The sequence below is a fragment of the Paramormyrops kingsleyae genome, chromosome 8 (genome assembly GCF_048594095.1).
Source record: "Paramormyrops kingsleyae isolate MSU_618 chromosome 8, PKINGS_0.4, whole genome shotgun sequence".
Lineage (NCBI taxonomy): Eukaryota > Metazoa > Chordata > Actinopteri > Osteoglossiformes > Mormyridae > Paramormyrops > Paramormyrops kingsleyae.
In genome coordinates, this window is record NC_132804.1 from 14036012 (window position 1) to 14060506 (window position 24495).

Below are 24495 nucleotides of genomic sequence, written 5' to 3' on the forward strand. Positions count from 1 at the left end.
AAATTACATGCAGTAGTTTCATAAAAGATTTATTGTATTTCTGTCATGAAATTAAATCACACTGTCATTGCAGACGTGTTGTATTTTATAGATAAAATATTTGTACTTGATGTAATTTCAGTCGCTCCAGTCTCAATATGAAGCTAGACGAGGGATCACGGCTGAACTGCAAAACGGGCCTGATCACCACGGCGATCATCAGCGTTCCCACGCCGCCAGCCATCAGCCCGGAGGGAGACGGCCAGTCGCTCACCAGCACCAACGTCCAGACCCCGGCCAGTTCGAACGTTGTCAAAGTGTCCGCGTTGTGAGGCAGAGGAGCCGGAGGACGGGGGACATCCACTCCAAAAACCCCCAAAAAAAATACATATTCGAAGAAAAAACAAAAACACTACCTTGGAGGAACAGCAGAGGGGATTGTGTGGAGACTCACACTGGAAGTAACTGTGAGCGGGGGTGACCATCTCACCAGGGAGACAAACTCCAGATGGATGAAGAGGCTTGGTCATTTCAGCGCTGTGTTTGGTGGAGGGGAGGGGAGTGGAAAGGAGAGCTAGGACGGCTGCTGCCGTACAGCCTGACGATCTGTGTGATTGATGATGTCACGAGTCACTGTGCACTGAGCACCTTTTTAATTCTGTGGGTCTGGCAGATTTTTTTAAACTCCAACAAACAAAGGGTAACTCAGTGAAGCAAAGAAATCACTTTTTAAAGACAAGCAAGTAGACGAAAATGTGTTTCCTCCAGTTTAGCTGTCTTTTGTTCCATTTTGTGTCATTCATAGAATATTTATCTCGATAGAAAAAAATAATGTTATTTATTGATACCCCTTTAAGTATTATTTTGCTTTAGGAAAGCAAATGAAAAAAAGACTGTAAAAACAAGAGGAAAAACAACAACAACAACAACTGGTAGGTGTGACAGTCTCCGAGGTATTACTGGGATTTTACTTTTCTGGCTGTGTATATGTCACTGTGTGTATTTGAGTGGGGAATATTGTGTCATTTCTGAGATGTGGAGTTTTCAGGGCTCTGTGCACATCAAAATGGCTGCCTTTGATGGTGGGCAGCCATTTCTCTTCAAGTTTCTTAGCCAAAACCCTTTAAAAAAAATAAAAGCACAAGGCGAGCCCCCCTTTTGCTGCCATCCAGCAGGTCTCTGGCAAGGCCACGCCCCTTGATCTCACATGCGTTGTGGCAATTCTCTTTACGAAACAACTGAAAAATAGTCAGTGTGTATTCAAAAGCATGGGGCATGCGCAGAAGTTTCCCTGGATCTCCTGGCCTTATGTCTGCACTGAGTTAATTGTGAATAATTCTATAAATTACATAGTTTTCTGGTAAGTCAGACAACTTATGGCTAACCAGTACAGTTTTCTGCTCTCTCTGTGTCTTAGTGGTTCTAGAAGAGTTTCATGTTCTGCTTTCATTAGTCGATAAGTTGCTCTCGTTCTTTTTTGTTTGTTTGTTTGTTTGTTTGCTTGTTTGTTGGTTGGCTGGTTTGTTTGTTTGTTTCAGTGGCAGCTTTTCATGCACGTTGGTCCCTGTGTTTCCCCGGAGCGTTGTCACGGCAACATTGGATTCTGAAGTTCCAAGCATTTTGCAATACTAGTCGCCCACAGAAATCACACCCGTGCTGCAACAGTGCAGCCCCAGGGCTCGTGAATATGAGTGCAGCTTCCTTACTTATTTCCGTCTCTTTATTTCCCTCCTGAGGAACGTGTTCATCATTTTTGGGTTACAAAGGCCTTGTGCAGTGATCTTATTTACAGCATTTCACACTTAATCTCCCCATAACAGTGTGGGCACCTGTGTTAGCATGTGGTTCTAAAAATGCACGTATTCAAAGGTGAGTTCAGCAGAACCCATTTCTGCAGCTATTCACAGGCTAATAAGCCTGCCGTGTGTGGATTTTTTTATACTGCCGTTCAATGATTGAACAGATCAAGATGTTTTTTTCCCAAAGAAGGAGAATTTTTTAATTCACCTGTCAAATAACTGGCTATATAACTTTTCCACACATGTATCACACATAAAGTGTTGACTTTACATTTAACCCTACTGCGTTAAATATAGTACGAAAGCTATTTTAGTCATTAGGTGCCTAAAGAGATATTTATTTTGTATTAATATAAATAATATTTATGAATATATTTTTAAGCAAATAAATTCTTATAGTTAGCTAAATTTATATCGAAATCTAGATTACTGGTAACACTGACTATAACCTATAATGCAAGACAAAGTAGCTGACTTTCTGGGTGCCATTCCTGCCTCTGCAATACTCCTAGGAGAGGATGCTGTAAGGGAGTACTTTATGTAACTATTTTAGAATGTAGCAACAGTATTATCAAAGGCTAGCCTTAGTCACACACCATTGACTAACAGCTTCAAAATGGGATAACAAATAATCTTCTGTATCATATTTTAGGGATAATTTAACCTAAGGTGTGTCAATTTTTCACTTTTAATTGCACATCAAGGGAGGTATTTATTATAGCCAATGGCATATGAAACACGTTTGTATGCAGTGAAATGTTTTCACGTAATATACTGCAACATGATCTATTAGCTTCTTGATCGACCAGACAACAGAACAAGCATCTCTCGTTCAGACCAGTGTGTGATGTCTTTACAGTTGATTGACTGGCTGATTTTAACCTTGGAGGGGTAATTATAGGAAGCTTGTAGGCCTATCAGTCATATTAATTTCTCCTCCAGCCTATTCTGCATTTATCTCCGCCACTAGTGTGAAGTCCTGGCACATGGGGATTTTGTGTGTGTTTTTGTTTTTAGCTGCACAGGGCCTTTCGGATGTTGTAGCATTCAAACTGTCATGACTGAACGTTCAATTCACATTGATGGTCTTCAGTGGAAGAACAGATGAATGCATACAAAGTAGCTAGCAAAGGAATGGGGTTTGGGGACAGGGCCCTGCTGTCATACCTATGAGTAAAGGTACTTCAGCTGAACTGCGTCAGTAAAATATCCACCTGTGTACCTGTGTAAAAAGGGAAAAGGGTATATTATTATTATTATTATTATTATTATTATTATTATTATTATTATTATTAGCAACCTTTAACCTTGGAGAAAATTTAGCATTTAGTTGAAAGTGATTTTAGGGGAAACACAATTAGAGTGATTCCATCACCGTGGAATTTCCAGTTGTGGAAGTATTTTCTTTTTTTTTTGGTTGGGTGTCACCAGCAAGTAGCAGCTAAGTCCTTTAATGGTCTATTGGCCCCTGTTGAAACCCTTTATAATCATAAGGCCAAAGACCATTGCAACATCTGAAGCAGGGAAAAGAGAGGAGGCATCTGAACCTGAACGCTGATCCTGGACAAGAACAGAACAAATGGGAACTTAACAAGGTACAAATAAGGACAGCAGTCTCTTTGCCTTTGTTTATGGGTAGAATTCTACAAGCAAGAAGGGCCTCACATAACATGGTTTAGGGAGAATCATTCCTAGTCCTCAGTCAGATGTTCTTCTCTCTCTCAGCAGATATCAGAAATCCATCGTGCAATGCATTAAGAATTATGCTTATTGATGTGCAATTATTTAGAAAACCTGGGGGGGGGTTAATGGTTTTCACACCCACAGGAACAGCTCCACCATCAGCTGACAGCCATGTTCCTTGTGCCATACTGCCGCAGCCCCTTCTTCATGGAAAGCAGGAAGAGGGTCCTGTTCCAGCTACATGATCCCTGGAGCAGAGAAATCCCAGGAAGGGGTGACATTGATGAGTGTTTTCAATCACCCAGCGCACACATGCAGGATGAACGGCAGCTCCAACTTTTATTTATTTTTATCTGTTCCAGAATTGAGCCTGGAACTGTCCACCTCACGGGCATAAGGTCATTTCTGAAGGTGTGAGATGGACTCTGGGCTTTAGCCTGATAACTGAGCAGCGCATGGTACTGGGCAGGTACTGGGATCATCATATCAGATGAGGTGGTTATGGTGAACTAATGATCATTCTTATAAAGTGTATTTCGTTTGTGTTTTCTTTTTCAAAGAGAAAAAAAATGAATGTGTTAGTTGATTTTATTTATTTTTCTGTTTACTTTGGGACCCTCTCTAACTGCTGTGTGTATTCTGTTAGATGTTGTACATCATTTTTGACTTTGTCTTGTGTCATGCCAACAGTGAAGCACCTGATAAAGGTCTTTGTCTGCCACAAATACAGACCTGTGGGGTTTATTCTTCCAATGACATTGACTCTGTTTCTTTCCTGTCTTCTGTTGCAATGAAATGTAATTAACAGAATTCCATCCTCAGACCGATGAACTTGTTAAAAATATTAATGGTGCCCTGCAGAATTACTGGCATGCGTGGTAACAATGACAAAAAAGACTATGAACTGTTGGCGTCACCAGGGTCAGAGTAGTGAGTAGTGAGTAATGTTGTAAGCAAAGCCCCAAATCTAACTGATTAGCATACTTTTAAATCTTGAGCTCTGACTCATTGACAGGTTTCTCAGCTACAGTATGCCCTGGATCTCCCCTTGCCCTAGGACTGCCCTGCCACAAACAAAACATTCTTATTTTTCATTACCTTTAGCTTACACTCAAATTATGAGAGAAAGCTAATGTTTCACTGAGGTAAATTTATTCAAAGAAACCCTTTTTTTCTTAAAACATGCATGTTACATTTATACCCTGAAGAATTCTCATGGGGAAAAGGAATCTATTTACATTAGTATTTCAGCATTTAGAAGCATATCTGCATTTTTAGGCACTCATAAGTGGTGAAGTATCATTCCCTGTTCCACTTGGGTAAAAAAAAAAAAAAGAAAATGAGTAACACAAAGGCCAAACCAATTTATTCAATTGTGAACATTGGTTTAGACCAGGGAATACAATAATGAAATGAGTCAAAAGGTTGACCTACATAAATCAAGCAATGGCTATAGAAAATAACTGCATGCTTGTAAATCCCATTTCCACTATTAGAGCAATAATTAAGAAGTCTGAAACATCTGGATCTGTAATGAATCTGCCTGGAAGAGGAAGCATAGTGAGGAGTGTGAATCGAGCAAAATCTTCTTCAAGCACCACAGCTGTAAAATGGCAGCAGTTAAATGCATCCTGCAGTTAGAAAGTCTCCGGAAGTACAATAAGATGCCAGCAAACTATCTGACAGTCTTTCTTGAGGAGAGGCCTTGCTGGCGTCACACCACAAGACCACAAGTGGTGGGATTTACGGGAGTTTTAACTGGAAGTGGCTCTGATAAACCAAAAACAAGCAAAAAAAAAAAAAAAAAAAGACTTTTTTTCCTACAAGCACTAGGGGTGTTTTTAGCATAAAATAAGTCAAGGCCCCTGATTTAGGTGAAATCCACTGAAAACATGTGGCGTGAGCTGAAGAGGAGCGTTCACAAGCAGAGTCCAGGGATTTGCAGAGATTTTGTTAGGAGGAATGTGCCGGATCCCTTTATATGTGCTTCGCCCATCCCCCCTTCCAGCATCATAAGAGAAGACAAAGTAATCATGGCAAAGGGAGTGAGTTTGCACATAGTGCTAAATGCAGGGGTGCCGATAATCATGACACATGTATTATAAGGAATTGTAAAGGATTGTTTTTGTGAAGATTTACTCTCTTTGAATTGGTTAGATTTCTCGTATAATTAGAATGCAACATCAAGCTAGTGAACAATAAAAACATTTTTCATTGTTGTTTTTGGTCATTTCTCCGAAGGGTGCCAGTAATTCTGGGGGTTGGCGAACGCCGGACTGGCCTGTGTTGCTCTAATAAAGCGGATGACTGAACTAAGGGTGTCTTTCCCTGAGGTTAGTCCCAAAAAGTGCAAAGGAGATCAGCTTCTGGCTGTTGCATCCATTGAGGGACTCCTGCACAGAATTCATTACAAATTCACCGTCATTTCATGCAACAATAGCCCCTGACAGAGGGAAGCAAACTCTACTATCAATGCATCATGAACTCAGGAAACTGAGCAATTTCATTCGCTGACTGCTAGTCTCCAATACATTTCTACAGGTGTCCTGTAAGCAGAGGGTGGAGCCCCTACATGTAGCATGCTTGCTATTACGCACATGAACATGACGTCACAATAAAACATAAATAATGCTATGAAAATAATTTCATAATTTCAAATGTGATAATCACAGTACAGCCAAAAGCTCTATCCTTTTTAATTAACAACTGGTTATCGTGTTGAACAAGTTCTAACATTCAGTTTCAACAGATATCTCCTTGTCATGGTGTTCAGAATTACATTAGCACAGAGCGAGCTGAACAGGATGCTGCCATAGTCTCAGATCTTCATAAGATGGTCATTCCTATTCCCTAAGTCAAACTCCGTCCCACACCTGAAGTCCATAACAGCGATGATGACTGAAACACTGTTACTCCTAATCCGTCGGATGAAATGCTAGGGAATTAGCAGATTTTTAGTGGCATATAAAACCACGGCTTTTCTCCTCTAATGCTGAATATCACCTCTGGCCCTTAATGAAAAAAATAATAATAAAACGATTTAATAGTTGAAATTAATTTAACTGGGTGATCCATTTTCCTTTTTTGCCTAACTAAATATATGCATTTTCCTGAATTGCAACTGAAGGGTCATTAAAGGTTGAAGTTTTAATTAGGTAACCGCACCCTTTTGTCCATCTAATCTGTGTAATATCAATACCATGGCACAGTACATCTATTTTTAGATTAAATAAGGTAATGTAAATCGAATGATACTCACATGCAGGAATAAGCTTAATTAATTCTCTGCAGTCAGTAAATTGATAAACAACCATTATTACTTATCAAGGCGCAGCTGGTAGAAATTATCTTTTGTGTTTACTAATTGTTTGAATGCATGTATGCGTGGCACTACAGTTTCAGGCCACTTAATGTATTTCACTAAATGAAAATCGGGTCCCAGGCTTCATTGTTCAGGATTCATGTGACTTTCTTCATTTCAGAATAGGTAGTAGCTTGGTCTAAATCACACAGAGCAACTGTGGAGGTGTGCAACTGCAGCACTACCGACTGAGGCACTGCACAGCCAGAAACGATACATCTATCCATCCTTTTTCTATGCCCACTTGTCCATGCCTTCAGTCAATTCAACATTCTGCACTCCACCTTTGCAGACAATTTCCCAAATATTACCACTAGGTGGTAGCAAAAGCTTGGGTCTACACCAGGGGTGGCCAATCTTATCCGCAAAGGGCCGGTGTGTATGCAGGATTTTGGGATAACCTTTAGGTCAGCCGATCAAGCCCAGGTGTGAGGACTCTTCAGCCAATCAGTCCTATAATTAGTAATCTAATCCTCATACACAGCAGCCCTTTCTGGATAAGATTGGCTGGCCCGGACTTATAGTATACCTATACGTATGTATAAAATTAGAAGTTAAATCAAGTAAATTTTTTCTGAAAGGTAATTAATTTAGAATTTTTTTTGCCAACAATCAAATAAATTTTGGCATTCCAAAAGGTGCTTGCTTCATTAAAAATATTCTTTATGAGATAAGTTGTTTACAAATATCCCATAGGACAAGCATGTTTTGAAATAAATGGATGGATGGATGGATGGATGTACAGTATGTATGTATAGTTTAAACACTAGGCCAGCCTTGAAGAGGCAGTCACTGCATTATCTAGGCCGACATCATCAGTTCTAACACAGCTGGTAAATAGTCTGACACCTTGACGCAACTTTTCAAGAATTAATTAAACCTCTCCAATGCTGTAGGTCTCTAATGTCCTATATTATTTTATTTTGGGAAGTAATTGCATGTTTGAATTCATGTGAATAGGATTATGGATTCAGAAGAAACTATCTCTGTCGTGATCAGTCCAATTGAAGTTGCTCTAGTTGATCTGGAGAATAGGCCTATTGTTGTTTAATCTGGTAAAAAAAGAACTACATAAAGGAAATTCACAGCACAATGCTAATGGTTAACGATAACACCTGGCACAAAATAGGCAATTCTATTAAAATTTCATTTGTGTATTATATCTTTATGGAATTAAACCAGAGGGAAATTATACCGAAAATGTTCAAAAGGACAGAACTAATTAGATAAGTTTTTTTCTGCGGTATATTTTCATTATGCTTTCCTTCTTAATTTATGTTATAAACTGCTTGCACTAGGTTTTCTTGATTGGAGACCAAGATTCGAACCCAGGGTGGATGAAAAAACACAGGATACCATTCACAGGAAGAGCGCAACACCCAACAATTGACCAGCATATTCACTATTGTGTTTCCACAACAAAACAACCCACGCAATGCGAGGAGGTCCTTTTTCCTGCAACTGTGTGTGACGTAATAGCTACAAAATAGCTGATATAGAATAACAGTAACATTATATATTTCTGACAAGTGTTTCAGAAACACATGCACATGCCTTGAGTTTTGAACTTTGTGACAAATAAACTGTTGTCACTCTTATCTGTATAAATTTAACAAGATGTTTGCTTTTATGAAACCAGGGTTATATGTTCAGATCTCAGCTGTGTGTTTGGAATTTGCAAAGGTTTATAGTTCAGGCCCAGAAAGTAAAAATCCAGACCAAGATTTTGTTTCAACCAACCAGCTGAGTACTCTGTGACTGGGACTCTTTATGCTCAACTGATTGGTTGAAACAAAATCTTGGTCTGGATTTTTTACTTTCTGGACCCACTTTCTAACCTAACTCTGGGAATTTGGATGTACTGTACTATTAGTATCTGCGTGAGTGTCCTCCCATAGTTTAAAGATATGCATTTAGGTGAATTGCTGTCTCTAAATTGCTTGTTTTATATGGGCGAATCCCTGTGATCCCATCGAGGTTGTTGCCTGCTCTGAGTCTGCTGGGGTAGGCTTCTTATTCACCCTGACCTACACAGGGTAAGCTGTTATGGAAAGTTGTGTGTTGCTTTTTAAGACTATTGTCTTCATTTCTAGATTTTTTTCTCCAAGTCTCCTCTTTTAGGTATGCAGGGCATGAAGAAGTGCCTGAAAGGAGCAACGCAGGCACTCTGTGTTCATGATTTGCCTGGTTAGAGATGACAAGGGAGCATGCAGCTCCCCAGAGCTTCACGTCTATTTTGTCAAACCGGAGTCTATTGATGGTGTTACCAGTCAATGGCTGTTTACAGCTGCAAATGTACCATATGAGACCAAAAGAGTGACTCCCTCCTGGGAATGCTGGCAAACGTTGAGGCAGCACTGCAGCGGTTGCAGGAACAATTTGCTTCCTGTCGCAAAGTGAACAACAGGTATTCCATCCAGGTCACCCTGCAGAGGTCTTCAGCGCAGGTGCTTCCCGCTCTGCTGGAGGGCCGTAAGTGCTGTGTTCCTCAGAGACGGGCCTTTTTAACAGGAAGTCCCCATTGGACACAGGAAGTTCATACTGCTGGTCAGCAATACAGTCACATGCAGGAAGCAAAATTAATATCAGTATATGGACAAACTGCTGTTACAGTAGAGCTTAGACCTTACATCAACACTAGACAATTTTCTGATGTTATTGTACAAATTTTGTGCAATCCTTTCTTTACTACACAAATTATGAAATTATGTACTTAAAAAGTGAATAAAACATTTTTGTTGTTCAGACATGAAGATCTGTCAGTTTGTTGTTTTTTTCTGGCTGAAAGTAAACAAGTATGATGTTGAAAGACAATGGGGGCCCAAAGGTCATCAAGAATCATCAAGAATCCAGCGAATACATCTAACATGTACTGGCTACAGTGAACTGCTGCTTTCTCCAACCCAAGTCCATTGAACTGTGCAAGTGAAAAATGTGCTTTTTGCCTCACTTGTGTGTCACTTTGGACTAAAGTGTAACAGTAAACATGCAAATACTGTATAAATAAAAATACACCCTCTGTGTATTTGGTAAGCAATATGCCATAACTATACTACATAGATTTACACAATATCATTATTATTTCCTGAACTGTACTTTGATAGTGTTTTTGTTTTTTTTATGTAATATTGGTTTGATTCAGGGGATTTTCTAGCTATTGAAAAGCTTTTTTTTTTTTTTTTTGAAGGAAGACTGGCATGAAGGCTAAAATACTTGGGGCTAGGCCTAACTACTCGGGGATATAGTTGAAATTGAAGTTTATTGTCATATGTACAAAGTACAGCATACAGAGCACAATGAAATTCTTACTTGAAAACCCCTCCCTCACAGACAGAACATAAGACATGATACACAGAAGACATAGAAGACAAAGTGGTGCAATAAATAATAGTCACAGGCTAAGTTGCATAATGTGAAAGTGCATAATGTAAAGTGTCAGTGCATAGTGTGAAGTAAGTTGCATAGTAAGGTGTAAAGTGACAATGCAGTATACATTGTTTTGTGTTCCAGTATTACACATAGTGTGATGAACAGATTTATTGCACATAGAGAGAGAACCACAGTTACTGTGTGTTGAGTATCCTGATGGCACTGGGGTAAAAACTGTTCCTGAATCGTGTTGTGCGTGTGTGAATTGTCCTGAGTCTCTTGCCTGATGGCTGGAAAGTAAAGTGATCGGACCTAATGACGTCCATGGTTTAATTTAAGTAAAAATCCACAAAGTGTTTAATAACAAATGGTAAATATTACACTTTTCTCTGAGCGTGACTAATTCCGATCCGTTGTACGCAGCAGCGGTACCAGCAGACGCAGTACTGTCTGAGTCCGGGTGGGGGCAGAAAGATCATGTTTACTTTTCTTTAGCGCTCTGTTTAAATTCATTTCTGTAACACCAAAGCGGACTCGATAAGCAAGCGCAATACAATTCAGATGGCGAACGACAATCGTGAAAACATGATCTTAATTAACAACGTTTTTAAATTGGATATATATTTTACCAAGACGGACAGAAGTACGATAGAGATTTGTCCAGATAAACGTCTTTGGCGCCAATAATCGCATACTTTGGGAACAAGACAAGGATAATATTTTCGTTTTTGTTTATTTGTCCTGTTTTATTACCTTAAATATCCGCTTTATTAGAGCAACACATGCCACTTTTTAAGGTGTCTTTCTTTTTAAAGTTTTCTTTGAGAATCCGAAGTAGCGGTGATACACTTGTGAATGGGGCACTGGGAAGCTTATCATTTGCTGTAAAGGATTATATCACTATATAAATGCAATGGAACCTCATTTTTCAAAATCCGACTTTAAAGATATGGATATTTGCTTGAAACGCCTGAAGCAGGAGCTGGTACGTATGTCTTTTACGAACTTGTGCAAAATGAATGTCAAATTATTATTTCCGTATGTGTCGCCACGGGTGAAGCTGCTAAACTGAAACCCATTTTGAAACAGTGTCCATATTTTCGGAACTTGATTGCCGAATTCAGAGCCTGAAAGATAAATGAAAATATCAGTTTTTAGCCTAATAATAATTTTTAAAGAGTATGATTTAAAGAGCTTTCCCTTATAAGTAGGCCATTTGAAACTTGTACAGGAGCAGTGTTTGCAAATGTAGAACTTTAATTATCCAGTAATCGGTTCGACCTCACCATCTTTGGGGTAAAACCCTTACCTACTGTATAACGTGGACTCATAATGCATTTAAGAAATCGATATCTTCTAAAAAAAAATGATGACCATCATTAACCATATTATCATCTTGATAATAAATGATAAATTAACGAGCACATGTTCAAGCGGGACTTGTAACGCATCCAGCATGTTTACATGATAAAACTAATTCAAAACAATACCCCCCCATCCGTATACCCTCCTGCATTCCATTGGTTTTATTAGACAGATGTTCATCTGCGCTTTTTTCGCGGAAATACGAGGTACTTCATAAGTTCATTCACATGCCTTAATAAGTACTTCAGTTGTTCAGTTCAAGTGTTGCAGTAAAGTTTCAAAAATCATTCGTTCTTCTTTAATTGTTTCCCAGAGAACTTCCACCTTTCCTCCTTTATTTTAATCCGTTTTCACATATCTTTTGCATTAGGAGGATTTGAATGTTTTCGGTATAATTGCTAAATGCAAAAATATTCCAGCACATGCAGTCTGATTTAATGCATTACATTTATTATTATTGAAAATAATAATCATAATACATTTTATTTGTACTACACTTTACATTTGTACCAAATCTTGAAATGCTACAAAATAAAAACATCATAGTAAAGACAACATGAAACGCCTATAAAAATACGGCACCCCGCAAAGTTTAAAGGGGATATCCCATCAAAAAGCGTATTGATTTTATTGTTCACTATAAAATGTTCACTATGTCCAAGTGGATTATTCCGCATGAAAATACCAATATCTATGAAAAATTTACTTAATAATCTCACCGAAAAACACATCTGTTCCAGTAAGTATTGGAAGGGCGTTTGAGAAATGAGAATAAAGTTAAAATAATAATAGTAATATCTTATTTAGCCGTAAATATCCAATCAACATGTTAACACTTTAACATTTACGTATCCGATGACTGCAATTGTCTGCTTTCCATGAACCTACATTTATACAAAACATGTATTTTTAATTTAATTGTTTGTTTGTTTATTTATGATTTTTATACATTAAGTCTGTATTAAGTGGGAGAACGTGACAAAAATCTGGAACATAACTGTATCGGTCTGAGTTGGCGCCCAATACCACACTCTTTCATGGGACCCAATATCTTGTGCAATGCCTCTGATTGTATGACAATATCCACACCTCTGTGAATACTAAGAAAACATACTTAATTACTTACAAAAATAAAATGGGTCCTACTTGGATATAGGTACAATAAATATGGCCTGACTGGATTTCCCCTGTGAGTGATTAATGACACTAGATGTTACTTGAGTGCCACATAAAGCCTGCACTAAAAGGGGTCTGTTCTGCTTTTCAAATCATCGCTGCTGTTATTTCATAAAGCTCATTCATACAGCAGTGTACATGAAAACACATCTCCTCAGACTGCAACTTTAACCAGCAAATGAAATTACCTGTCCTGGGTGATTCATTGAGCCCTTTGTCCTCAGCATAGTACATGGAATACAGACCTGGTTCATATTCTTAATGCTGTACAACTAGCTATTTCCTGCAGACTATTCTGTTTCAAATGGTACTTCTCAGACAAAAAAAATCTAAATGTTTATTTGCATCACTTTTTATGATGCATTTGCATCGTTACCTAACATTTTTAATGCCTGATGTCATGCTCCCCCCCACATGAAATTAAATATTTGTCTGTTTGTATAAGGAACTTACACATGTACCAAAAACTTTGATCTGGAAAACAGAAAAATATTAACAATCTGAAATTATATATGATTATATAAAATTATGCTGCATAAGTTGCTTCCTAAAATCTTCTGGTAGTCAAATGTAATATTATCTTAATAAAGGCTATAAATTGAGGCTGTATTACTTATGTATTTCTTCCCCAGAAATAGCTGCACACCTTCTCAGTGTCACAACATGAACTTCCAGTGCTTAGCGGTGGCTCTTGCTTGGTAAGATCTTGAATGCCTGGCTGTTCACATTAGGCAACATGTGGTGGCGTCATTGATGTTAAAAATATGCTGAGTATGCTTGAAAGCTGTGGGTCAGAGTAGGAACAGGGAGGCGAGATAATGTCTAAGACAGTTCATCATCCTCAGCTTAATGTAGGAACAGTGTACAGTGCCTTTTGAAAAAAACTTGATGGGTGCAGCAGTCTTGTTCAATTATACATGTATCCAACTATATTGTATAAACTTGGCCTTTCTGCATTGATGGTAAAAGAAGAAATGCTCACGGTTCTAGGCCTGTAAAGTGTGTCCTGTACAAAACGTGCCCCAAATCCAGAACTAAGAGTTGGCTAAATTTGGTTGCCTGTGGTGGGCTCATTTTAGGACTGCACCATTATGAATCCTGTGATGTGACAAGAAGACGTGGAATTCTGGGAAGAGTGGGCTGTCATGTTCGGGCGGTCACATGGCAAAAAAGAAACAAACAAAGCCTGATTAAACTGACAGCGAGAGAGAGATCTGAAGCAGGTGTTCATTTAAAAAGAGCCCCCCCCCCCCCCGTCATCCCAGGTGCAATCTGTCGAGGTCGGGAGGAGCCGCCATGCCAGAGATGCCACATGTCCCTGTGCCCACACTGGCAAGAGCCGTACCATTCTGCTCGCTGCTGCCAAGGCAGGGACCGCGGGAGGCAGCCCAGAACTGGCACGGACTGATCCCGGGGCGCCCGCAGTCTTGCAGTTGTGTCCGTTCATTTCCCACCTGGGGGGTGGCTGAGCTCTCGGCTTGGCCCAGGTGGATGCTGCAGTGGAGGATTTTTATGCCACTGCTCCACTGGCACCAGATGGAAAGATAACTGGCCCAGTTGCTTTAGAGGTGCAGCACCTTGTCCACCATTATCTTCCAATATACAGTGTTCAAAGACAGTCTTGGGACACTGGCTTAATTCTGTAAAAATGTTTCATAAATGTTTAACATTTCTGCACATATGTTCAGTGCAGACATTTTATTTGTCAGTGTCATTTTTTTTGACAGATTCAGTTCTGTTTTTGCCATTTTGCTATTAATTGCAATTGTACTAATTTGCACAAAAATGGATACTGATGATAAATGTTTGGTGTTTTATGTTATTGCAAAGGTGTTACTAATTAAAAAGGACCTAATTAGACTGCTTGTCAATGAGCTTTTTAACTCAGAGCAGCTCTCCTAAAACTATAATTTGGGTTTCAATTTATTACGACTTGAACAATTCACTTAAAATTACTGGTTGTTTCTAATGTAGTATATAGTTTTTATAAACAAATAAAGTCATTATTTTTGTTATAAATTTCAATTTTTACTGAATTAAGCAAGACTTTCTGTGAGCACTACATTAATCTTATTTGATTGCAGCCAAGGGCATTAGGAGAGATATTGGCAGGAGGCAATCATTTCATTTCAATAAAAACAGATGAAGCCAAATAAAATTTTGGGGGGTACATGCCCCCCTGTGCCCCCTAGTTCCTACACCCCTGCTTGTAGTTGGATGAATAGTCGCCCATGTGCACCTTAAAACATCTAGTACCCGAGTTTCCAAACAGCCAATGGCCCCCAAAATATCAGTCATACCCAGTAGGTTTATACATTTATAAATTAATACTTTGGTCAAAATTATTTCATCAGTAATTCGTCTTTTTTAATGCTTATGGTTCAGATAGGATCTTTTTTAATGTTATTAAATGCGATACACATATAGTGGGAATTATGTCCTGACCCCCCCCAGTGTGCTGCTTATACCCTGAATGTGTAGCCTGGGAGTGTGGGGTCTGAGGCCAGACAGCCAGCGCAGTAACTTCCGTCTCAGGACCCCCTTTGACCTCTCAGCCTGGCTCTGTCACCCAACCCGGCCCTACTAGCCCACAGAGACACGCAAGGAACACGTAACATTTCCCCAGGCGCTGTGGGCGTGTGAAATGCACGGCAGTATGTCGCTGCCCAAACAAATGGGGGCCCTTTGATCTGGGCGCAACTCTCACTTTTCCGTCCTTGTCGGCACCGGGCACCGCGGCTCAGCTGCCGTTGTCGGTCAGGCCGGAATGCCACACAGATACATAGCCGGGCACAGCCCCCCAAGGACAAACGCCACTGCAGGCACAAGAGTGGGAGCCTCACCCTGGTTTGTGGTCAGTACAGTATTCTCCTTTCCTGCAGTATCTCCCCCCTTCCCCTTGCTAAACCAAAAGCAGCCAGGTCTTGTGAGCATTTATTGTGTCCAAGGCATCCCTCATGGTCTTGATTAGGAGGACAGAACGACTGTCATGAATTGTGGAGTTAACACACTCATTGTGCCGTATCACCAAACATTCCACCAAAGCATCATGTTAAAGAGAGATGGCCTCTTTTTGTGGCGCCAGCCTGAATTGTCGTTTTTCCCGGGCATGCCTGCGGTACGGAGATGGGTATGGAGGTGCATGCAAGCGGCCTTCAAGATAGCAATCTGCTGTTGCCTTTTCTACTGGCCTTGGAGAAGCATGACTACAGGTTTTCATGTAGAATGCTTCACAGATCACCCAGTGTCCGCTTTCAGCTTCCACTCATGCACCAGTTCCAAACTGGAAAGAACACATCAGAAGTAGCATATTCCATGGCCCCATATGAGCCCCTATTTTTACATTTGTTTATTTAACAGACACTTTTGTCCAAAGAGATGCACAAGCAAGGCAGATAATACATGCGCAGAAAGACCCGGAAAAGTGCCTATTTAATGGCTGATGGTGATTAGACCTTGAAGTATGTGCTTTGTACTGTTGGCAAGCTGTTTATGACAAAGAGCGTCCATCACAGGACAGGGCGTGACACCCAAACAGCAAGATGCCACCTTCTGGTGGCATTTTAAGCTAGATCAGCTTGACTCTGCATGGACATGTGCAGGTGCCCATAACGGAAATGAAGCTTTGGAAACACGGTCATACTATTGGCTGTTGGTAAAATGTCACTGCTATAAATTGCAAGACAGGAAGTATCAGTGTATAAAAGACATAAAGGCATTAAATTAGAACTTGCAGTAGCTACACAGAGTTCATTCCCATTTCAAGCACTCAGAAAGCATGGAAACAGCATGTTTGTGTTGTAGCTGAGGCGTGTTTCACAGCAGCTGACTGCCAAGTGACCCTGCCTGCAGTTACTCAGGCCTGACTCACGGGGGCAGTATGTCAGACAGGGTGGCAGACACTGGTATGTCCCCTGGCACCAAGATGACTCTGCCCTCTCTGACCCATGCAGCCCCTTCATCCTAGCAGCCATACATTATTAAACATCTCATCCCTTTTACCTGAGTACCATGTGTTCTCTTCTTCAGGTAGCTACAGGCATCTGCAGAGGTGGAAAACAGAGGTTCAGAAAATACAAATCCAGACTCTTCATACTCAGCCAGCTGAGTATGAAGACTCACATTCACAGTGAACAAACAAAGCCTTGGTCGGGATTTGTACTTTCTGAACCTAAACTTTCCACCTCTGGGCACTTGTACACAGCTTCACCACCACCTTTGCATGCTTCGAAAGGAATTTTGTAAAAAGAAGTTGGTGGGAATGTCCCGTAGACAGCCAGGTATTAGCACACGCACAAACACACGAAGATGTGGCCATCTGTGCTCAGTCATGCTCAGAGATTGGGGCTTTGCCTTTTTTAACCCCTTAATTAGACTTATAAGGAATGAAGAGCCCATCTCATATTTTATATATAGTAATTTTATCAACAACAGATTCAGATAACTTAAATCATATGCTTAAATCATATAGTTAAAATGAAACATACATGCAGAAAGCACTGGTTTCTTTTGGTGAGAGAACCTTTAATAAGCACTTCCAGCTTTGATTAGAGTGCTGCAGGCTATTTCTTAGCCACATGAAAGCTGCTGCAGGACCCCAGTGTATAATTATGTGGTGTGTCTTTGCTAGAAAGATGCACTGTACACTGGTAAGGATAAAAGTGACTCCGACACTCAGATGCCTTAGAATGTTATGTTGGCTATCAAAGGCTGTTCTGAATTGTCTCAACAAAAAGAAATACGTTATTTTCTAACACAGAAACAGAAATTTTGCACCCTGCAAAAACTTTCCAGTAATGTTCTCATTAGAGAACTTTCATTCAGTGGGACCTACAGGGCAGTATTAGAATGTTCTCACTGCTAAACTTCTGATGGAGGTCAGTAAGTTGGACAGGAAGGAAGTGCACGGTTCAGCGAAGGACAGACAACAACAGCAACTCTCACCGGAACGAGAAATCACAGCGGCGGCCTTTGGCACGACATGCGGCCTGTCTGCCAACTTAGCAAATAAGCGCAAACGTCACACACAGCTGTCATGGTCTCTCTCTAAACTAACAACTTAAAACATGAAGTTCTCAACCGGTTCAGGCGGTAAGAGTTGGCCGATATATGTATTTTAGAAATGTAATCAAGTTTTACAAACCAGTAAGGGCAGGAGCAATGACAGAGGAAGAATGCTGAAAATCACAAGGGTTAAAAGGCTGTGGGATATGGAGGAAACCAGAATCCTGGGCTTTTATGGGAAACAGTAGAAAATATGGCATATCTATGGCACAAGGTTTCAGGCTTGGCGTCTCTGGCTCATGCGGATGGCTGTGATTGGTCAGCAGGGGTCTGCAGTGTGCGTTTGAATTATTAACATGGCAGGCAAATGAGGGTGCTGTAAACAACGCCCATCTTGAGGGATGTCTGAGAAGAACAGACGGGAGAGCAGGGACTTGAGTGATGTTTCGTGTCTCCATAGGGCGAGCTTGGCCATACCAAGTCAGGGGAAAAAATTAAGATCTCCTTAATAATTCATATGTGTTCAGACTGAAGGACACACAAAGATGAGCTACCCATAATACCATACTATGACAGTGCAAGTAATAATGCCCATGTGACATATGTAGACCCATGTAAACAGTAATTACACACCATTTCTGAAGCTGTCTAATTACTCCTAATGGTGACACGCATGTGTGCTATGTGGAGAAATACAGAGACGACAACCTGATGGCAGCAATTACTGCAGCCCTGGTAATTATCATGTGCAGAACCATCCTTGTTGCTGGAGACCAGTGATTAAGAGCAGTTGCGTTACTTTTAATTGGGTCACCCCTGAGTATTCCCTCCACTGACCCATGTATGCTCTGCAACTCAAGCTGACAACTATGCTCCCAAATTTACCAAAATCAGCGGACTGGGTTGTTCTCCGGGCTCGGATTACGGCCTAGGAATTCACCCCACTTGAATGTATGGAATTTCCAGGTTTAAACAAGGGCCGACTGCGGAACAGGGTCTGCCCTAATTTTTCACGGTCCTAAAGTGACCACACCAGTAACTGTGCCCACAAAGTATTAATTGCTCACCCAGCATCCAATATTCCTGCCTTTTCCAAACTTGTGTATGAGGGGGAGGGGGATGATACTCTAGACATGCAGTACTTAAATCACAAAGTTAGTTATCAAATTATTAGAGTCAACTGGCTGGTTAACTGGAAGAACATGCTGCAGGAACACATTTCTTCAGATGAGTTTATGACACTCGGTAGAACAGAGGTTTCCATAATAATGATGGTGGGCATGTTTATTGGACACAAAATACTATTGACACAAGGTGTACAAAATTCCATTCCAAATGTACTTTCCAATCGGTCAATAGTACTTCAGTAATTGTTCCCCTGAAGATCACAACACCAGGGTCTCTGTAGTCTTTCATTCATAAATGTCAGTCTCTGTGCTTCCTGCTGCTGATGTTAGGAAACATTTTTCTGTTACATCCAGTCCCCCTCCAAAAAAAAAAACACTTTGTCATGAAGAAGCTTGTAATTGAATCAACCTTAGGAACAACTCAGCCATCTGAGCATATGGCCTCCCTACCAGCCCCCCCCCCCCTTGCTCCATAAGCCAGCGACTCCCACCCTCTCGCTGTCTATCAAGTCTCCTTGAGTAAACACGCCCCTCCATTCGGGATTAAAGTGTAGACGCAGCCAATCAGGGGGGCAGACAGCTTCATATAGGACGGACAGGCAGTATTTGAGGACAGAGAGAGGACAGGCGAGCGGGGAGAGACCGCGAGCATTAACAAGGTAAGCCAATGGCACACGTTTTCTCTGACTTACTGCTTTCAGATCGTGCATGAATGAAAGATGTGATGAATTCTGACACATGATTAAGTGTATTTTTAAATGCACTTTGGCCGTCAGGAATCACATTCTGGGCTGTTGGCTACGTGTTGTGGGAAAATGCTTCTGCTTAATATTCAATGAGTTGGGGCAAAGTCATAAACCTCTAACTGTCAAACGCAATGTGCATGTGTATCGTCTACAAAACGAACAAGACATTTTTCTAATCGTTACATATATTCTTTTATATTTATTATTTCTCGGTAAAGACTTTTCCATTAAATTTTTGTTTTGCATTCAGGAGATATTCTGTCACTGTATTATCTTGAGGATAGACTACATTGCAAAAATACAGTAAAAATATAACAATAATATCCACATATATATATATATCCTGGAAGTTTAGTGATGATTATTGGGACCCTACAGCCTGCTCCAAGGGTGCCAGAAAAATGCTTGATCCTGCACTCAGACCCAAAGCTTTACTGACACCTGTGTATGAGTTTGTCTCATAGAAGAATAAGGTGGGGAAATGCGAAGACTGAACTAGCTACCTGCATGGAATTAAAGCTGTTCTATTATTAATATTAGTCTTTCTGAAAAATGCTGAAGGCTGTTTTCAAGTAGGGATCCTGATTTGGTTCTTCATGTGTGTTGAGCTGAACCACTGTTAAATGCTCAGAGTTTGCCATCTTTGCAGGCTTCATTGCAACACTGGATGCACTCTCTGGTAGTTACTTATGACAACAAAAGTATGTGCTAATTACTGTCCAGGGAAGCACCAGCCTCGCAAGACACAGACCCTGCGGTGGTCTGACAGTTTTCTGCTTGCATTAGCAGCTCCTACTCTAAGGGGGAGCAGCAACATCATACTGTATCAAACAAGCTCAGGGCACGAAGGAACAGACCAGAGCCTGAACCATCCCTCTCAAACCACTCATACCCAAGAGGACCCACCCCGCAGCTGCCATACGGGGGGGCTCTCTGTCACTCGATATGGGCCACGGGACCGAAATAGAGTGGACAGCAGCCAAAGCACAAAGAGCCTGGCCATAGTGATACTCCCTCAGCAGCAGAGGAATAGCAAGTGAAGAAGAGAGGACATAATTGTGTTTATAGTTGCTATTTTCACCGCCCGGAAATCCTTCAGCAGCTGAGCATATAATATATTAAGAGGGGGCAGTTGCGATAGTTTCTACTTATTTAAGGTAATGGGCATGCAGAGCCAGGCTGATTCTCTCAGATTTAGCCACATTTAATCGATACAGAACAGAGGATAGACTATAGATTGTGTTTCTTGCCCCTCGATTTGATAGGACCTCTGCTGAGCCTTCCTTGGGTTTGATAGATCTCAGTAAAGGTATGTTAAGCTTCTACTAATAACAAGTCATATGGCGGGATATCAAGTCAGACAATAGGTTGTCAGAGGAGCTTGAGTTCCGGTGTTTAAAAAGGATGGAAGCTGTAATCCCCTTTGTCCGGCTAACTGGATTTACTCCCTCTCTTCTTGCCTACCCCCCCACTCCCCCCGCCCCCATACCCATAGGTCTCCATGAAGGAGGCGGGCGACGGTCTCCATGCACAGATGAATTCCATGATGGGGGCACTGCAGGAACTCAAGCTTTTGCAGATGCAGACTGCCTTGGGGCAGCTGGATATCTCAGGCAGGCACAGCCAGGCGCCCCCAGCATCGCAGCCACCACTGCAGGTCTCCAGCCGAGGCTCTGAGGAGCAGGGACCTCTCAATGACAGGAGGATACCCAACAAGGTGGAGAAGAGGATGTCCCACCATAGGAGCAGCCTGGATGCATCATCTCTGTCCTCCTCCAGCCCGGAGAGGGGGGGCTATCACCGAAGGATCTCAGGGTACAGTGTACCCCAGGGGGACTACTGCGGCCCCCGCGTTTGCTCTCCCCCAGCAGCACCGCACCGGTATTCAAGTCCCCCCACGCAGATCACAGACCTACCACGCATCATGCACAGCCTCTCCAGTGAGGGCCCTTCTCTGGACAGTGACTACTCACAGAATAGCACCGACGACTCTGGTGATTGGACCACCTCGCTCATGAGCCGCTGCCGCAATCGCCAGCCCCTGGTCTTGGGAGACAACATCTTTGCTGACCTAGTGGGTAACTGGTTGGACCTGCCCGAACTGGAGAAAGGTCCGTTGCAGACAGGTGATGAGGAAGAGGCTGAACCCGCCCATCCATTACGGCTCAGTCGCTCCCAAGAGATCTGCCGAAGGTTTTCCCTCACCGCTAATATCTTCAAGAAGTTCCTGCGCAGCGTGCGACCCGACAGGGACAAATTGCTGCAGGAAAAGCCCGGCTGGATGCCCTTGGATGGGCCCGAGGTTGAGCTTTTCAAGAGGCCCAAAAAAGCAGATAAACCCAAGAGTCCTTTCTACCTCCCTTTCCGAGTGGGCGGATTGCCAAGCAAAGGCAGGCCTTGTCCTCGACCGACAGACGAGACGGGCCTTTCGTCAGGAGTTTTCACAGATGGACAGCGGACAGAGATGGCAGAGAAAGCAACACCAGTGTTCGATTACAACACAGCTGTCTGGGTCTAACGGCTCAGGATTAGTGTGTGCGTGAGGATGGAAAAGAAAGGATTTATAAGGGATTTTTCTCCACTGTGAGATTCCCAAAGCAACTGTGACTGACAATCGGTGAAACCTCAATGTTTGTGAGAGCCAGCAGGGCTGCTTTCTGACAAACAAGATTCCAGGGTCAAACTTACTTACCTTCATTTGAAATGTATTTGCCAAATCTGCCCATGCACTAATCTTAAGCCTTATATCAGAGTTTGACGGCTTTTATTTCTCCCTTCCTTGCCTTTCCTGCGCTCATCACCTGCAAAATAGTAACTCTTGGCACTATGCATGAAGCAAGGCCGTATTCGCCTAGTCACATGACATCTTAAGAGCGTGCTGTGGTGGAAAGTTTTCATTGTCGTTGGTTAAGCGCCGAAACGTCTGTCCGTATCCATCTGTTCCCCTGCGCCATGGAGGACAGTGCCAGACACGATATCAGCAGCGATAAGGAGGGGTGGGGAGGCTGCATCTGGGCCAAGAGCGGCCCATCAGCGGCGCCGGCCAGGCATAGCGCTGAGTAGACCTGGCACGTCCCCTGCTCCGCCAATAGCTCTCCTGAGTCGCATTACGTACTGCGTCCTGGGGGGGGGGGGGGTCTCCGTCACCATCTGCTTCCTCGCGATTATGTAAGGACCATACTTACAGTGGTTTGCTGAGAAGCCAGGCTTTCTCAGTTCCCTGCAAGCCATGCTGCTGGAATCACCTGTACATATATTTGTAGAGCAGAACCCACAGTTTGGTTGGGTATGGCTACTTTAGGATTAAAATCACATACTCACATTAATCCTTATTCATGTTCATATTAATCGTCATACTGTAATATAGTTATTAAACAGCCCTTGCACCTTCATTAACTATCTGCTTATAGTATAGAGCACTTACCTGCATCATCGTAGCTCTCAGTAGAGGGTGAGTATCATAGAGCATTAATTTGTCTTCATGTTTCTTCTGAAAATGGCCACCTGTCTTGTACAGATAGCTCCACAATTAATCATACTAATTGAGCTGCATTTCATCTGAACACAAAACCATTTAAGTAATTAAATGCTTTGGATGGGACTTTATTTAATGCATACAGAGTAGCTAAACCTGAGCATTTTTGTGTTTTTTGAGTATCCAACCACAGAAAGTCCCCACTGTTATCTTGCTAGGCATACCAAATTCGGGGATTAGTACTGATGTTTATCCTTCATAAGAAAAGTAATTAGCCAAAACACACCCACCTGCAATCAGTCAGAACAAAAACAGCAGATTGTGGAGCAGAGATTAGAATGCACAACTACTGACTCGAGAAATATGGTCTGAATGGTTAGAGAACACAACATTTGTTATCTCACTGACTGAATCCAGAGAAATTCCTCAGGGACAAACCATAAGTACTTTACAAGAACACACAAAACTGCAGTAGGTAGCTGGAGAAAAAGTTTTAAGCAATTACTTCTATGAATGAATTTCCAGAACAGCATGACACATGTGTTGAAGTCCATCTTCTACTGTAAACCAGCCGACAGTCTAGTATTGACAGTACGAGATTTCAAACAAATTATACAACAGAGTCTTACAACAAGGTTGATCCCACCTTGTGCTTCAGAAAATGCAAGTTGTGGAGATGGGTGGTTAGGTTGACATGTAAAGAAAATTCCTTCTTTAGCATTTAAAATAAATTATTGCCATCCTGTTAGGGGAAAACCAAAACACTCTGAGTCATAAGATGCTTTGCACGTTATTTTCAAGAGGATGTTTGTTAGTCATTAAAGGTTTTGGGTACAGAAGTGATCAGTGTGCATGGTGTGATGGATGTGCAACTCCACAGCCCATTCTGAGGTCCAGTGACAGACAGGGGACATGGCAACGGCAATATTTCTGTGCCATCTGGTTTTCTATTGTTTGGGGCTTATCGACATACCCATCCACAATAACCGCTCTATCCTGAAAGGTTAAGAGAAAGCGCTCTGTGTCATGGTTTGTGTTTCTGCGTGCGTTCTCCGCTTTGGGGGAGGGAAAAATCTGATGACCTACGCATATCCGTTCTCATATCAACCCAAGCAATGCCCATCTGCCAAACAACTGGAACAAATGGACTAATTCATTTTGCAGAGCAAAGATGGAAATGGTTTATTTCAAAGTGAGTCAAAGACTTGATGCCTTCCAATGTATGAAGCCCTTCAAAAAACGTGTGAGTGTGTTTGTGTTTTTATTTTCTGTTCTTGCAATTCTAGTTGAAATTGCATCCTTTTGATACCCAAGATGCAGTAAGTCCAAAGACACATTTTAAAGGTTCTTGTGCAGTTTCCAATTCTTTGTAAATTAAACCTGTTTTATGCAAACTACAGTGTTTGTTTCT

At 41.6% G+C, this 24495-nt stretch overlaps 2 protein-coding genes across 5 annotated transcripts in view; both read left to right on the forward strand.

Moving 5' to 3' along the window:
• LOC111839863 (A-type voltage-gated potassium channel KCND3-like) overlaps window positions 1-4217 on the forward strand; it is a 95047-nt gene extending 90830 nt beyond the window's left edge. For all 3 annotated transcript variants that reach the window (XM_023804152.2, XM_023804151.2, XM_023804153.2), the window contains one exon: window positions 122-4217. In XM_023804152.2, the coding sequence (XP_023659920.1) occupies window positions 122-311 (190 nt within the window). In that variant the 3' untranslated portion in view covers window positions 312-4217. The remainder of the gene's footprint in view (window positions 1-121) is intronic.
• A 6482-nt stretch (window positions 4218-10699) lies between these two features.
• On the forward strand, window positions 10700-24478 carry LOC111839881 (PAK4-inhibitor INKA2-like). Of its 2 annotated transcripts, none has more exons than XM_023804185.2 (2): window positions 10700-11176; window positions 21105-24478. In XM_023804185.2, exons 1-2 carry the CDS (start codon window positions 11105-11107, stop codon window positions 22125-22127), a joined length of 1095 nt encoding a protein of 364 aa, XP_023659953.1. In that variant the 5' UTR covers window positions 10700-11104; the 3' UTR covers window positions 22128-24478. The 2 variants fall into 2 exon arrangements, with proteins under 2 accessions (XP_023659953.1, XP_023659954.1); XM_023804186.2 differs by lacking the exon at window positions 10700-11176 and adding an exon at window positions 19393-19522.
• The last annotated feature ends 17 nt before the right edge of the window (window positions 24479-24495 follow it).